This window comes from Camarhynchus parvulus, chromosome 10, assembly GCF_901933205.1.
Source record: "Camarhynchus parvulus chromosome 10, STF_HiC, whole genome shotgun sequence".
Lineage (NCBI taxonomy): Eukaryota > Metazoa > Chordata > Aves > Passeriformes > Thraupidae > Camarhynchus > Camarhynchus parvulus.
In genome coordinates, this window is record NC_044580.1 from 20,054,452 (window position 1) to 20,069,881 (window position 15,430).

At 63.5% G+C, this 15,430-nt stretch overlaps 2 protein-coding genes across 3 annotated transcripts; both read right to left on the minus strand.

Moving 5' to 3' along the window:
- Positions 1 to 364: 364 nt before the first annotated feature.
- On the minus strand, positions 365 to 9,050 carry MAN2A2 (mannosidase alpha class 2A member 2). 2 transcript variants are annotated; one of them, XM_030955597.1, is made up of 22 exons: positions 8,550 to 9,049; positions 8,122 to 8,376; positions 7,871 to 8,015; positions 7,612 to 7,783; positions 6,918 to 7,045; positions 6,617 to 6,790; positions 6,129 to 6,315; positions 5,863 to 6,040; positions 5,518 to 5,720; positions 5,103 to 5,285; positions 4,836 to 4,950; positions 4,597 to 4,664; positions 4,266 to 4,431; positions 3,782 to 4,018; positions 3,563 to 3,685; positions 3,357 to 3,471; positions 3,133 to 3,266; positions 2,884 to 3,025; positions 2,563 to 2,696; positions 1,730 to 1,924; positions 1,529 to 1,639; positions 365 to 1,376 (listed from the first exon to the last, which is right to left on the minus strand). In XM_030955597.1, the coding sequence occupies exons 1-22, from the start codon at positions 8,679 to 8,681 to the stop codon at positions 1,224 to 1,226; spliced, it is 3,450 nt and encodes a 1,149-aa protein (XP_030811457.1). In that variant the 5' UTR covers positions 8,682 to 9,049; the 3' UTR covers positions 365 to 1,223. The 2 variants fall into 2 exon arrangements, with proteins under 2 accessions (XP_030811457.1, XP_030811456.1); XM_030955596.1 differs by having other exon boundaries at positions 1,529 to 1,924; positions 8,550 to 9,050.
- A 503-nt stretch (positions 9,051 to 9,553) lies between these two features.
- Positions 9,554 to 15,430, minus strand: FES (FES proto-oncogene, tyrosine kinase). The gene is made up of 19 exons (XM_030955298.1): positions 15,359 to 15,430; positions 14,415 to 14,660; positions 14,147 to 14,320; positions 13,982 to 14,078; positions 13,438 to 13,621; positions 13,150 to 13,287; positions 12,920 to 13,039; positions 12,715 to 12,837; positions 12,461 to 12,647; positions 12,212 to 12,289; positions 11,790 to 11,999; positions 11,571 to 11,693; positions 11,316 to 11,369; positions 11,077 to 11,195; positions 10,783 to 10,877; positions 10,566 to 10,689; positions 10,299 to 10,456; positions 9,991 to 10,113; positions 9,554 to 9,836 (listed from the first exon to the last, which is right to left on the minus strand). Exons 2-19 carry the CDS (start codon positions 14,634 to 14,636, stop codon positions 9,694 to 9,696), a joined length of 2,472 nt encoding a protein of 823 aa, XP_030811158.1. The 5' UTR covers positions 14,637 to 14,660; positions 15,359 to 15,430; the 3' UTR covers positions 9,554 to 9,693.

Genomic DNA, 15,430 nt, shown 5'->3' on the forward strand with positions numbered 1-15,430 from the left:
GGCCAGGACTAGGACGGCAGGCTCCTTTCCCAGCTGGATGCAAGGCACCAGCTGCTGTGTCCAGGGCCCCACTTGGGCACCTGGGCCCATCCTGGAGTGTCTGAAAGGGCACTGGACCAGGCCAGGGCACAGAGCAAGCACTGCGAGGTGCTGAGCTTCCAGAGGCCAAACCCATGCAATGTGGATGTACTGGGGGTTGTGCAGGAATTGTGGAATCACAGTATCCTTTATGTTGGAAAAGACCTCTGAGCTCATCCAGTCCAACCCAACCAAGCCAGAGCTGAGGCAGTTCCCCACCCCACCCTGTCCTTCCCAATGCCCTCCCTGCTGGAAGTAAGTAGCCCCAGGGGGCCAGGAAGCATGGCCTGTGGTTCCCACAGCAACCAGGAGGATGCTCTGGTGACACGGTGTAATTAGCTGCGACTCAGCCACTGCAGCTCCAGCAGAGCAGAGCGCCAGGCTCACTCTGAAACGGGGCTAAAGGCTCTGGGTTTGGGGGAGGCACTCCCACGCTTCACCCAGGCATTGTTGTCCGCACCAGGAACTGACTCCCATCCCCCTGGCTCCTGCCCAGCACCAGGCGCTGCCTGCTCCCGAGCACAGCTGGGCCTGGCCACGCCACCAGCCTCTCACAAGTGCCGAGGGCTCCTGGCCAGATCTTCAAGCTGGCCTCAGCCCACCTGAGAGTGCTGCCCTGTCTCCCCGCAGCACACCATTCCCGCTCCCCTGAGTGAGTGAGAGCCACAAACCACACGTACACCAGGGCCCTTGGAAACAGCCTCGTGTTTCCTATGAGCTCCGGGAGAGGTCAGTCCCAAGTCCACAGCACTTCCTCAGGCAGCTGCCCAACACCTGGGTGCTCCTGGCCTCCCCTTGCTGCCCCACCAGTCAGGGGGAGCACTGCACGGGCCCTGCCCCAGCCATCAGGGTGGCCACCCTCCTGGGCAGCCTGCCTGTGACAGGGCAGCAGTGTGTGTCCCAGCAGCAGCAGCAGAGCCCAGCCTGCAGCCCTCCCCAGCCACGCTCGGCCCACCCAGCACCGTGTCCAGCAACGTCTGCCCCAGCCCTGCCACAGCAGTTCATTCCAAAATCTATCTGAGAACATGGAGCTAATAAATTAGAGAGTGGCAGCACAGCCTCTGCCAGTCTGCTGGCCCCACTCCACTGCTGCACTGGTGCTGCTCCTGTGCTGTCCAGCCACTCCACTCCTCTCCTGCTTGACACTACCCCAGGCGGATGCGGAACGTGGCGATTTCCATGGGGTCCAGGTGGATGTTGGTGCTGTTGGAGGCTGTGCCCAGCGGGTACATCAGTGTCAATGAGGTGGGCTGCAGGGAGCCCAGCTCCAAGCCCTGGAACAGGCCTCCCAGAGTTAGCTGAGGAGAGAGGAGGAAGTGGGGAGGCCCAGGTGAGGATGCGATGCCTGGGGCAGCACTGTGCCCAGGACAGCCTGACATGTGCCGTGGCTGCCATGCCGAGCTCCCAGCCCAGCTGGCCCAGAGGAGGTGTGGGGGCAGCCTGGCCCTACCTTGCCCTGGCTGGTGGTGCAGTTGAAGCCCAGGTTCTTGGCCTCCAGGCTGCAGTCAAAGCCTTTGCGGTGCAGGATCAGTGCTGCCTCAGCTGATGGTAGTGAGTCATCCTGCAGGGAGTGGGAGCGTGAGGCACAGCACTGGGGACAGCAGGGGCAAGGCCCCCACCACAGTCCCACCGCCCCTGGGCCGTGGCTCACCTCTGCCTGCAGCGTCCGCAGGTTGAGGATGTGGAAGTCGCAAGGAAGGGTGGTGGCAAGGGGCACAAAGGAGCGCAGGGCTGGCAGGGCTGGCTGCTCCAGGGCCACTGGCATGACCAAGGCCTCAGCATTCTGGTGCACAGAGGTGATGTGGCTCAGCAGGGAGGGGAAGCTGATGGGGCGCTCATCCTGCACCTGCCAAGTAGCACATGGGTCAAGTGGGGGCCCAGGAAGGCAGGCAGAGCCTGGGCAAGGCCCAAAGAACCTCCATTCCAGCAGTGCCTTGAGACCAGGCACCTGCCAGCACAGTGCACACGGAGCTGCCCCTGCCCAGGCAGGTTCCCCCGCCCCAGCACCAAACAGGACCCCGGCTAGCTGATGGTCAGGCTACAGACCTGCTACAAGCCTGGCTAGACTAGTGGCTAGCAGCTAGTGCACAAGACAGGGAGAGACAGCAGGGCCAGGCTGGCCATTACCTCAGGGCTGCCAGTCCTGGTGCCAGGGAAGCTCAAGGCTTTAAACATGGAGACCAGTTTGGAAAAGAAGCCGGAGCTCTGGATGAGTGGCACAGCACACGCATAGAGGGCAGCGAGGGGATTGGACAAGAACACTGTGATTATGAGGGCAACGTGGCTCCACAGGGACAGAACCCACTGCACGTCCTGCTCTCCCCATGCCCCCTGCTCCAGGCCCATCCCTGCCCAGTGCCAGCACAACAGGACAAGGGGGAGAGGACACCGCATCCCATCACATGTGCCTTTCTGCAAATGCCTCCACCCTGCCCCATCCCAAGGCAGGTCGGGCTCTCAGCCCTGCTGCCTCACAGCCAGCACCTTGTTGGCAGTGCTGCGGCGCTCCAGGAGGAGCCGGAACCGGTTGCAGGTACGCTTGTTGTCCTTCAGCCCCTGGCCCAGGCCTCGGTTGTCATCCTGCATGAGGCGCCGGTCCAGGATCACCTCCAGCTGGCCTGTGGAGAGCAAGTCCCTGCAGCCCAGGCTTTACCAGGGGCCAGCCACACCCCACAGCACAGAGCCCCCAGCGACAGCAGGACCAGGGCACCCTGCCCAGCCTGCAGCACCCTCCTCCCCTGCTTCCCTTGGAGAGGACAGCCCTTAGCTCCACAGCAGGTCCCCAAGGCACAGAGCCCAGCTCACCGCTGTGGAGGCTGGAGACCCCCAGGGCCTGGGCTGTGAGCAGCGTCAGGCGGCTCTGCATGTCCTGGATGTAGGCCATGGCAGGCATCGGGTAGAAGTTGGCCTGCAGAGGCAGCTTCCGCTGGTACCTGCGGGGCTGGATCTGCCAAGGAACAGAGATCAGTGGCCAGAGGTGGACCCCACAGTGCCTGGTGCCAAAGCACTGTCCCCCTGTGGGCAGCTGCTGTCCCTCCCCAGCCTGCTGCATACCTGGAAACCATTAAGGTCTGTGAAAAAGGTGTCATCACTCTCAATGTCAGTGCTAAAACGCAGGGCCAGCTCCTTGTTGATGTGGTCACGGATGTCCACCAGGCAGGACACATCCAGGGACAGGCCCTCCACCCCTGTGGGTAGGCAGTGAGGAGCTGAGCCCCAAGGGCAGCATGGCCCAGTTCCCTGGGCCAGCAACACCTGGCACAGCCTCAAGACCTCACCTGGCACATTGTACAGCCGCACCACAGTCTGGACATGCTGGTAGTAGCTGGCAACCTCTGAGAAGAGGGGTCCCTCCATCACCCGCACCACTGGGGGGTCCTTGGGAGCGTAGGGCTGAGGAGAGGGATAGCTGTGCTGACACTGCTGCCTGAGGACAGTCCTACGGGCACAGCTGTCAGCTGGCTTCCACAGGTGGACCCTGTACCTTGGCCTCGCCGTCAGGCAGGAAGAGATAGGCCCCACTTTTGTCCTTGGAGGTCCTGGTGCCATAGACGAGAAATTCGCTGCTGACCCTGTGCCCCTGCTCCTCCCCAGCTGGGCGCAGGCTCTGCAGGTGTGTGCCGGCACAGCAGTAAGAGCATGAAGCAGCAGGATGTACCCCTCCTGTCCTCCACCCCACGCCCTGTCACAGCCCCGCACTCACCTGCAGCAGGCCTGTGCGCCCCAAGAAGCAGGCCTGCAGGTGCTGGTTCTCCAGGCAGAAGTCATCAGCAGCAGCTGGGAAGACGTGCAGGGGCAGAGCCTCGGGCTTGTGCACGGGCACGTCCCGGCCATGCAGGTACAGGCGCGTGGAGGACCTTGGCGTGGCGTGGCCATCCAAGGCCTTGTGCAGCTGCAGCACACGCAGCCCCAGCGCAGGCAGGCGGGCCAGGACAGACACCTGCAGGCAGCATGGGGACCTGAGCCAGCCCCCGCCTCTAGGGAATGACTGGGGGTCAGTGGGGCAAAGACCCTGCTCAGCACTGCGGAGCCGCTGCTGAGGAGGGACACACATGGGGACCTGGGGGTTGGCAGCTGTGGGATCTCGTGTTGTGGGGCAGGGACAGAGCAGGGCTGCCGCTGTGTCCTGGCAGTGTGCAGGATGGGAGGCTGGCACAGATGGGCTGTGGGTGTGGGGCACCCCATACCTGGTAGACATTGGGCACCGCTTCAGTGGCAGAGTTCCACACTGCACTGATCTGGGAGGGCAGGGGCTGCCCCTCCTCGGAGAGCACACGCACGTGCGGGGAGTCCACCAGCACTGGCACCACGCTCAGGCGCTCCTGCTCCAGCGGGTTGAACGCCACCAGGAACCTGTGGGGGGTAACATAGGGCTGGCATCCCAGCCTCACAGCATCCCAGGTGTCCCATGCCCCACACTAACTACAGATCCACTGCACCTACCCACAGCTTCACAGGTACTCCCTCACTGCCTCCCCACAGCCCCTGAAGTCCCCAGAGCAAGGCAGGAGGCCCTACCGAGGTGAGGTGCCCAGTTTGACCACTGTCCTCTCAGGGAGAGAGTCCTGGCTGGAGCGTGTCTCATCCTGGGGAGGAGTAGTAAAGAGTTGGAGTGTGCCCCATGCCCCTGCCAGTTGGGCCCAAGGATATGGGCACAATCTGGGGCTCTCTTCCTGGCCTCTGCAGCACAGAGTTGCTCCTGGGGGCATGGGGACAGTGTGCCAGAGTGCAGGGAGGCAGGGGCTGGTGCTGCTCACCATGCCAAGGAACGGCGCAGCCGGGTCGTGGCGGTATGCGTCCTTGTCCCCCAGCACAAGGTAGTGCGCAGCATTAATGATGACGCGCTTCAGGTTGGTGAGGGATTGGAGCAGCCTAGGCAGAGGCAGAGTGAGCCACCCTCTACATCTCCCTGTGAGAGGGAGAACCTCCCCACAGCATCCCCACACCTAGCCGTTCTCCCAGCCCTGAGCCCACCAGCCCCACTCTGAGACAGGCTCTGAGGGCGCCCTGGCCCCCACACGCACCGGACTCCGTAGTCCACGGCCACAGCCTCCTTGGCAGTGCCGGCGATGGCATCATGGTGCTGGAAGAGGCCCAGGTTGCGGCGGGCGTTGGTCAGCAGGGCGTAGTCAGAGAGTGGGTACCTGCCATCAGCACCGGCACGGCGGGCGTGGGCGAGTGCCAGGCTGTACAGGATCTCTGCCCCCCTGCGCAGGGACAGAGTCACTGAGTGTCCCTACCCTGGTGATACAATACTGCAGAGACTGGCCTGGGAGGGGGGTGGCAAAGGCATGGGTTTGGCACTCCGTGCACCAGTCCAGTGTGTTGGCAGCTGGCACAGACCGGGGACTGTTGAGCTCCCAGATGCTGCCTGGCCACCCCTCACCCGTGCCCCCTGCATGCCTCCTGTGCCCCGTGGACCAGCCCACTGCCCCTCACCGGAGGTGGGCCTCCAGCACCCGGTCCAGGCTCTTGTAGAACGGCCGGGAGGTGAAGTATCCTGTCCAGTAGTGATCCTCCCGGTCCGCATAGGAGAAGAAATCCCCAGTCAGAACTGGGAACCCGGGTGGCCTCATCCCCGGCACGATGCCCACTTTCTTGTACAGGGCATCAAAGTAGTCAGAGAGCGTGCCAAACTGTGCCTGCAAGACAGCACATGCTGCCTTGAGCTGGGGCTCCTGCAGTGGGGGCTCTTATCACCCCTCACAGGACTGTTCACCCCTCCAACTGTGCTCTGCTGTGGCTTCCTGCTGCCCCCAGCTCCATAGAGCTCTCCACACATACCTGGACATGGAGGTCGGGCCGAGAGTTGAGGAAGTCAAAGATGCGCTGGTAGTTGAGGAACTGGGCATCCCACTCCTGTGGCTTGTCGTAGCGGAAGTCATCTCCCAGGGGCACCAGCAGCACCTTGCTGCGGTACAGCTTGGACTTCTTGCGGTACTGGTCCAGCAGCAGCTGGGCTCTGTGTGGGGGCCAGGGCATGAGACTGGCCCCGATGGCCCACAAGGCCGGGAGTGGCATGCCCCTGCTCCTGCCCCTGCCGCACTCACCGCTCTGCCACGTTGGCATCAGTGATGGCGCGGGGAGGCACCTTCCAGGGACAGTTGATCCGGCCTCCAGGCAAGCGCTTGAAGTCAAACTGGCAGCAGATCTTGGGGTCTGGGCCACAGGTGTGAGGCACATCGTAGCTGTAGAAGGGCATCATGTGGCAGAGGATGTCGGTGCTCGTGTCTGGATCTGTGGGACCAAGGACAGATGAGCATCAGCAATGGCTCTCCCTTGCCTGTCCCTGAGCAGGGGAGCCCAAAGACAGTGGTCTGACAAAGGAGACCTCAGAGGTCAGAGGGCACAGCAGCCTCCCCGAGTGTGTTGCTGGACTTGGGGGCAGGTGGAAAGTCACCCTGAGGCTGTCCCACAGGGCAGAGAAATCACCTGCCACTGCTTGGCTCATATGCGCGGAAAAGCAGTTGGTAGCCATTCTCTGCTGCCACCTGCCCCACAGGGCCCCCTCTGCAGTCCCCTCCTGGCAGCCCCTCACCCCATGTCTGTCTCCACATGAACTCCAGGTTCTGGGTGGCAGCAAAGTGCTTCTTGATGGCATAGTGCACGCGCTGGATGAGCATGGCCGTCAGGTTGGAGCGCTTCAGCAGGTAGGGCATGGTGGAGCTGTACCCAAAGGGGTCTACGGCCCAGCCTGACCGTGGTGTCACACCTGGGGCACAGACACCTGTCAGCCCCGTGCTGGGACAGCAGCACCTCCCGTGACGAGGGTCCTGTGAGGACGTGGAGGCCTGCAGAGCATTAGGCAGGCCCCCTGCCACCATCTGCCCAGCTCTCACCAATGTTCTTCTCCAGCCACTGGTGCCCCTCGATCAGCTGGTCAATCATGGCGAAGTAGTGGGAATTAGCCTCATCAGGCATCACCCAGCCGCCCGTCACCATCTCCAGCTGCCCATTGCCCACCAGCCTGTCAGGGGGACACCCAAGATGTGACCAGAGCCCTGCACGAGCTGCATGTCCATTGCAGAGTCCTGCCCTGAGCCACCTACAGTCTACATGCAGCCCCCACAGCCACCACGGCCATTCCCCCCTTGTCATGCTGTCCCCACACAGAGAGTCATCCCTCCACAGCCCAATGGCAACCACAGCCCATTCCCCCTCCACTGTGTCCTCCATCCCCAATGTTCTCAGGGCAAGGGACAGACAAGGGGACCCTGTCTCACCACATAATCCTGCTCTCCAGGTCTCCCACCCTTCCATGGGTGCCCTGGGCCTTACACACAAGTTCCCCAGCCCAATCAGCACAGGAAGGGGCCCAGGGCAAGAGCTGTCTCTCCCACCTCTCCCTCCACAAGGCAGTGGCTCTGACATCGGATGGCCCTGGGAGGCTGCTGGCAGTTTGAGGGCACCCCATGCTGAGCAGTGCAGGGCCCATCGCAGCCTTCCAGTCCCTAGAGCCATTCCCTCACACACGCTCTGCTCTCAGCCTGCCTGGGAGCTAGCTGAGCACTGGGGCCAGGGGGCCAGCCCTACCTGCGCACAGCAGCCCGCTTCTGGGCACTGATGTTGTCCCACCACTTGGAAAAGAAGGAGATCTCAGACCAGATGAAGCGCCGGCGCGGGTCCTCCTGCATCTTCAGCACCATGCTGTTGAGGATGTGCTGCGTCTGGTCGTAGTAGTACTTGTCGAAAGTCTTGATCCAGCCTGGCAGCACAGGCGGGGGTCACTGTGGGGGGCCCAGGGTCCCTGCCAGGAACCCTAGCAGGAGCTGGGCCAGCCCCTGCCTCTCACCTGGGTCATTGTGGGAGTGCGGCACCACAAACACCTGTAGGGGCTCTGTGTCCCATTCGTTGGGCTCGTAGGTGATGTCGAAGCCCTGCTTCCAGACACCGCCATCCTGGTTGTCAAAGGGCAGCAGGGAGTACACAGCCAGCATCTGTGGGTAGGAGACAGTGCTGAGATCCCTGAAAGAGTAGAGCCAGGACTCCATGGATGCCCAGGTATGGACTCCTCATATGCTAGCAGAGCCATCAGACGCTCACCTGCAGGTCTGGGCTCTGTCCTTTGCCCCCTAGAGCAAACTGGCAGTCTTGTGGGGACACAGAGAGGAAACTTGGGCGACTCTCAGGGGGGAGCACCCAGGAGCCATTCAGGGGATGCTGGGGCAGTGCTGGCTGCCCCTCTGCATGGGCTGTCAGCTCCAGCACTGAGTCCTTAATGTGGCTGATGATCTCATGGTTCTCTTCCAGCAGCTGCTCCAGCTGCTCGATCCGGTTCTGTAGCACCGAGATCTGGCTCTGGGGGCACAGCGAGGGGCAAGAGGTCACCCACAGCTGGGGGGAGCCAGTCTTGGTCCTGGGCACCTTAATGCCCAGAAGCCAGGGCTGGCTCCTCATGAATTTCCCTGGCTGAATGTCCCTGTTTGCCGTCCCAGGACCCCTCTCACTCACCCCAGACCCTCCAAACTCACCCTGGGGAAGTTGCCCCCACTCTGGTGTCGTGTAGGGTCATGCTGTACCCGGTCCAGCATCAAGTAGAGGGAGAAGACGGCCACGCAGAAGATGGCAGCTCCACACACTGTCACCTGCTTCTTCAGCTTCATCCCGAAGGGATGCAGGGACTCACCTGCGCCGGCACTGGGGGGGAGCCAGGTCGGACAGCGCAGCCCCGCACCGCGGCCTCCTGCCTCCTCCTCCAAGAGCCCTCACCGCGTCCTACTTGGCTTAATCCGATGCTGGATATTTATATCCGCTGATGGGGCCGGGGCCGGGGCCGGAGAGGCCGCGCGGCCCCGCAGGGCCGGGCAGCGCCCGGGCCCGCCGCGCTGAGGCCCCGCGGCGACGGCCCGGGCCGGGAGAGGCCGGGCCAGCACCGACCGTGTCCCTGCCGCCACCCCGTCCGTGCCCCGGGCGGCTCCGCAGTCCGGCCCAGGCCCTCACATCGACCCGCCGGGGCCCGCCGGGATGGGCCAGGCCAGGCCAGGCCCCGCCTCGCGCTCCGCCCGCTGGGCCGGCCCGCGGGGGCGGCACCGAACCGGCCGGCACCGAACGGACCCCGGCCCGCGGGGGCGGCACCGAACCGGCCCCGGCCCGCGGGAGCAGCCGCCTCCAACCCCGCAGCCGAGTTCAGATGTCGGTGCCCTCCCGGTACCCTGTCCCGGTGTGCCCCATCCCGGTACCCTGTCTTTGATCCCTGTCCCGGTGCCCTGTCCCAGGATCCCGTTCCAGCCATCTGTCCCAGTGCCCTGTCTCAGTACTCCCCATGCCAGTTCCTGTCTAAGTGCACTCCATTCTGGTAACTTCTTTTTGGTACCCCATGCTGGTGCACCGCATGCCCTGTCACAGTGACCCCTCCCAGTGCCATGTCCCAGTGCAGTACAAGTCCGTGTCCCCTCACAGCTCCTAGATGCACAGCTGCAGAGCTCGTGTGTTTATTGTACAAGACGAAGCCGGGCAAGAGCTGTGGGTGGCATGTCCCACCCTGAGGAATGCAGGAGCCCCTGCCCTGGGGCTCAAGGGCCACACAGCCACCCCTCAGTACCCGCTGCCCAGACAGGGCTCTGCAGTGTCCCCAGCAGTGCCATGGGATGGATCCAGGGCCCCTGGTGCTCCCTGTCACCGCTGCCTCTTGCGGATGGCAATGAGGTCCTGGTGGATGGTGCAGAAGTTGGGCCGCTTGTGGGGGTCATACTCCCAGCAGCGCTGCATCAGCTGGTACACCTCCTCAGGGCACTGCTCCGGAGGGTCCAGCCGCAAACCTGGGCAACAGGGATGGGGACGTGGATCACTGGCCCCTCACACCCCAAATCCCACTGTGGGATGTGTCTGGCCCATCCCACAGGCACAGCCCCACAGTGCTGGACCCACAGCTCATGGTGGCTCTCAGGAGCCAGCCTCAGCCGTGTCCCCTACCACGCTCTACTGCCTCCCGCGTCTGCTGGTTGCTGAGGTTGGCATAGGGGACGGCACCCAGGCTGAAGGCTTCCCACAGCAGGATGCCAAAGCTCCAGACATCACTCTCTGAGCTGTATCGGCCTGGGGACATGGGGCAGGACAAATGATGTTGGCAGGGGACACACATGTCACCGCTGCCCAGCTGTGCCCGTGCTCCTGAGGGCTGAGGTGCTCAGGGTCTCTGCCTCCCTCCCCAGGACCAGGTGCGTGGGAGTGAGATAGTGCCAGCTGCGGGGTGCCAGGCCATGCCTGGCTCCATCCTGTACCATAATTGAGTGCTTCAGGGGCCGTCCACTTGACAGGGATTTGCTTCATCCCCCCTGTGGAGGCGTAGATGCCATCCTCCTCCTCCCGTGACATCCCAAAATCACTGATCTTCAGGGTGTTCCTCTCCGTCACCAGGCAGTTGCGAGCAGCCAGGTCCCTGAGACAGCCCCAGGCAATCAGCCACGTGCCCAGCTGTCCCTGGGGCTCCACCTGGCACGGGATGGGGTGGTGAGGATCCCAGGGCTCCCTGTCCCACCAGGGCCCACCTGTGGATGCAGTGCTTGCTCTCCAGGTACTCCATGCCGGCGGCAGCATTCTCTGTCATCTTGACCAGCTCCTTCACGCGGAGGTGGGGACCCTCACTGCGCAGGAAGGTCAGGAAGTCCCCCCCTGTGCCCAGATTGCAGAGGCGGTGGGTGCCAGGCAGCGCTGGCAGCTCACCCAGGCGTGGGTGTGTGGGGAGCGTGGGGACGGGGCGCTCACCCTGCACCAGCTCCATGACGATGTAAATGGGCTGTTTCTGCGTGCAGACACCAATGAGCCGCACGATGTTGGGGTGCCTGTACTGCTTGAGAATCCTGTGGGGACAGGATGGGCACTGTGAGTGTAGGGGGGCCCGGCTGCCTTGGGCACAAGCCACCTGTTGCCATCCCCAGGGCACTCTGCCCAGCCAGCCCGGGGACACGGCCCTCAGCACGAGGGTGCTGCAGTCCCAGCAGTGTCCAACAGCTCCAAGAGTGGACAGATGTGACAGCAGAAGCCCACAGCCACACGGACCTGGCTTCCTGCAGGAACTTGGCCTTGAGCTCAGGCGGAAGGGTTTCCCGGCAGGATTTCACAGCAACGGGGGAGTTGTCAGCACGCAGGCGTCCGCTGAACACTTCCCCAAAGTTACCCTTCCGAGACACAGGTGCACCAGGCTCAGCTCACCGTGCGGCCCAAGGCAACCCTTGTCCTCCTGCAGAGCTGTGAGGACACCCCTGCCCTCCTGCAGAGCCCCCAGCACCCCATCTCACCCGACCAATGCGCTCCCCCAGCAGCACGTCCTCATGGTTAAGCACCCATTTGTCCTGCAGTGAACAGACACCCGTGAGCTGCCCCTGGCCCACAGACCCCTGCAGGCCCCCCTCAGGCAGAGCCCAGGCCCAGGTTCCCCTGTCCAGCTGGAGAAGCATGCCTGTGGCCCTCAGCCCAGCCATCAACAGGAGAAAGGAACAGGCAGAACTGGCCCTGCCAGGGGGCCCCATCCTCCTCGCCACTGCCTGTCTCACCTTGGGCACAGCCCTGGCCAGGACAATGCCACTCTTGCGGGTGATGGGCTGCTGGCTCTGCAGGAGGTGCTGGATCAGCAGCGGGATGGTGGGGAAGCTGTCACCCTCCAGCCGAAACATGTTCTGCAGGGAGGGAGGCCAAGAGTTTGTGATGGGCAGGAACCCGTGCCTGCCCATGCAAGGCCACCGCAGCCATCGCCCCTGCTTGTGGTCACTCACACCAACAGCCTGGATGATGAAGTGCCGGGGCTGCCCATCCCACAGCACGCTGAGCACGTACTCCTGCTTGCCCTGGCTCTCCCGCACCAGGAAGTCCCCAGTGCAGGTCAGCAGCTCCTGTACCTCGGAACGTGGGATGGCCCCGTGGTACCAGACCTGCTGGCACAGCGGCTTCTGCACGTCTGGGATTAGGGGCACGGGAGGTGGCAGCTGGAAGGAGACAAGGTGAGCCCAGCTATGCACACTCCTGAGTTGTGCCAGAGGTGGGGCAGCAGGAGTATCTGGAAGCTGTGCCTAGGGCAGGTGGGAGCAGAATCTGGAGATGCTGAAGCAAGGGGGGCTGTGTGGCCAGAAAGGAGAGGACAGGCTCATCAAGGCAGCTGGGCAGAGAGCAGGGTGGCGGGAGGCACCCAGGGACTCACCGAGTACTTTGGGCTGAAGATCCCCGTGATGTGGTTCTTGAGGGTCTCCAGCGCGCTGGCCCCACTCCGCTCCTGCTCCTGGAAGGATGCACGGGCTGTGCACCAGCTGTGCACCCCATCCCTGCAGCTCCCAGAGCGGGCTGTGCACCAGCTGTGCACCCCATCCCTGCAGCTTCCAGAGCGGGCTGTGTACCAGCTGTGCACCCCATCCCTGCAGCTCCCAGAGCACAGGAGGCGAGGCTGACTCACCGTGGAGGAGACGGACTGCCGATCCTCTGGCAGAGGCAGGGCAGGCAGAGGCTCCCTGACGCCCAGCTCTGCCAGCTTGCTGGCCAGCAGGTCCCGCTGCAGCTGCAGCTTGGCCTGGGCACACAGGCAGCCCTCGAGCTGCTGCCGCACCTCATGCAGCCCCTGCCGCCTGCCCAACAAGTGCACCCTGGGGAGGGGAGGGCATGGTCAGCACCCGCTGCCCCAGCCCCTCGTCCCCCTCTGCTGCACCTCACCGCTCCCCGGGGCTCCGGCCCTGCTCCTCATCGTGGATCTCTGCCTTCAGCTCCTGCATCTGCTGCTCCTTGATACTCACGGCCTCTGTGGCGGCCACCAACTCCTCCTCAACTGATGTCAGGCTGCAAGAGATGGGTGCCGACAGTGGGCTTGGCCCCTGCCCCTCACCTGCCCCTGCCCCTGCCTATGGCTAGTCCCACTCACCAGTGCTGGACACTTTCAAGGGTCAGCTCATTCAGCTGCAGCTCCCCCGGCACCAGGTTTTCTGTGTCCTCCAGCAGGCTCTCATCAAAGGACACAGCTGGTGGCATCTCAGATTTGTACCTGTGGGCACCCAGGACAGCTGTGCCTCCACTTGCCCCGTGTTGGCCGCTGCCAGCCAGAGGCAGCAGGGCCGTACCCAGCAGAGAGGCTGCGGCTGCGTGGAGCCATACTGGTGGCACTGGATGAAGCTGCTGTACTCAGTGGCAGGGTCGATGGCCTGGATGGCACTGGCAATCTCCTGGTGCACGGCCAAAAGATCCTCCTGTACCAGGCTGCTGATGCTGCAGTACTCGCTGAGGATCTCCTTTCTGTGGGAGCACTGCTGGTTCTGGGGGGCCATGGGCGTGCCCAGGGGTCGGGAGTGGGGTGCAGGGTGGCAGCAGGGCACAGGATGGGCAGTGTAGCACGGGGTGGGCAGTGGGGCGCAGGATGGGCAGCGGGGCAGGCAGGGCTCTTACAGGACGAGGACCATCTCCTGCTGCAGACCATAGAGGGACTGGTGCAGGCTGGGCAGCACCCGCTGGTAGTGGTGCTGGTGGTGCAATGCCGCCGCCTGCACAGCCAGCACATACTGATTGTGGAGGGCGTGGAGCTTCCAGAGGCTGCGCACATACTTCTCCTTCGCCTTGTCCCGCTCCTTCTCTGTGGAGAGAGGCTGTGGAAAACCCCAACCACCAGCACACCACCTGCCCCAGCACCGGGGCAGGGATCACAGGGTGAGGGCTGGGAGAGGGTCCCAGGGCAGGCAGGGGGACCAAGCCTGGGGTGGTCACACTGTGACACGGAGATGCCCCTGACCCACAGTGTGGTATCCCAAGGCCCCCAGGCTTCTGCCTGGCTTCCTGGGGGCCAGGCTGGGCTCTCCTCTATGCTGCCCAACCCCAGAACCCCCACCCACTCCAGGCTGGGCTGTAGTTTTCACGGAGTGCAGGGTGCTCCAGCCATCCCTGACCCATAAGCGAAGCTGGGAGGTCACGCAGGGGACAGGGGCCAGGTTGGCACCTTTGCTGGCCTCCTGGTACTTGCGCTTGGCCTGGGCGCTGTCACGGGCCAGGCTGCGGTACTGTGCCTTCAGCTTCTCCATCTCCTGCTGTGTCGTCTGGAGAGGGACACAGTCAGGGAGCAGGTCCAGCACATTCTCCAGTTCCCCTGCTGGCTCCAACGTACCCGGCTGTAGTCCTGGCTGAGCTGCTGCCACTGCTCGCTGAAGGCTCTGCGCAGCTGCTGCTTGTCGCGGATGAGCAGGCTCAGCTTGGCCAGCGGCCCCGCTGCCAGCTCCTCCGCGTGCCGCCGCAGGATCTGGCTCAGCGTCTCTGTCCGGCTCACCAGCACCGACCAGGACTGCAGGAAAGGGAGTCAGGGATGGCGTGGAGATGGCATCCTCCAGCACCTGACAGGCTCTGCAGGGCGCAGTCCTACTCTGAGGCATCCCTACCTTCTCGATGTGACCACCATGGTTGCCATGGAGCTGCCAAGTGCTCTCCTGCTTTTCCAGCTGGGAGAACATGTGGTGCAGCATCCCTGCATACTCGCGGTCACTCTTGGCCCGCTGTGACATCCACTTCTTCATCAGCTCCAGGAGGCGCAGCTCCCCATCCTGCAGCCGCAGCAGTGCGCTGTGCCCCTGCGGGCACCACAGCTCCGGCCCGAAGCCCATGGCACCACTGTCCAGCCAGGGGGTCTGCGGGGCACCGGGACAGCCTGAGCCACAGCTGCCGCCCTGCACTGCCTGCACCAGCGGCTGGGCCCTTTGCATTTCACACCCTCCTACCCCATCATCCGGTCTGGGCAGCAGAGATGGCCCTCCCCACCCACTGCAAACAGCCCTGCAACGCCTATTCAAAGCAGCAGGATGAGTGCTCCAAGCTCTGTGGGAGCTGGGGCCTGTGGGGATGGTGCTGGGAAGGAGGAAGTGTGGAGCCATGGACAGCAGTGTCACCTCTGCCATACACAGGGCTGCTCCCCAAGGGCAGCACGGCTGTGCCCCCCACCCAGGGCAGCACCAGCCCCTCCTCTCTAGCAGTTCCAGTCCTGTCCTGCCCTTTTCTACCCCTATGCCCACAGTGTGGGAGTTCCCTGGGGCTGGAACACTGGTGGGAAGCCAGCAGAAGCTGAGGAGGGTTCTGAGCCCCAGAGAAAGGTGCAGAACCTTGATATGTCCCAGCATGCAGGACTCCAGTAAGGCCATTGGGAGTCAAACTGATCCCAGTGGCAGTCCCTGGGTGCCCCTATCCTGAAACAAGAGTGCAGCAGGAGCAGGAGAGTGCTGGGGCACCTCCTTGTGCAGCACAGGATGTCTCCTGGCACAGCCCTTGACCTCACCAAGACCTGCCCCCCCAGCCTTTCAAAGGAATCCCCCTGTCTCTGCTAGTACCTCACCAGGGCACAGTCGTTCCAACCTACATTTGTTGTTGGGTCTTCGTTGTGAGGCTGCAGCTGGCGTCCTGCTGG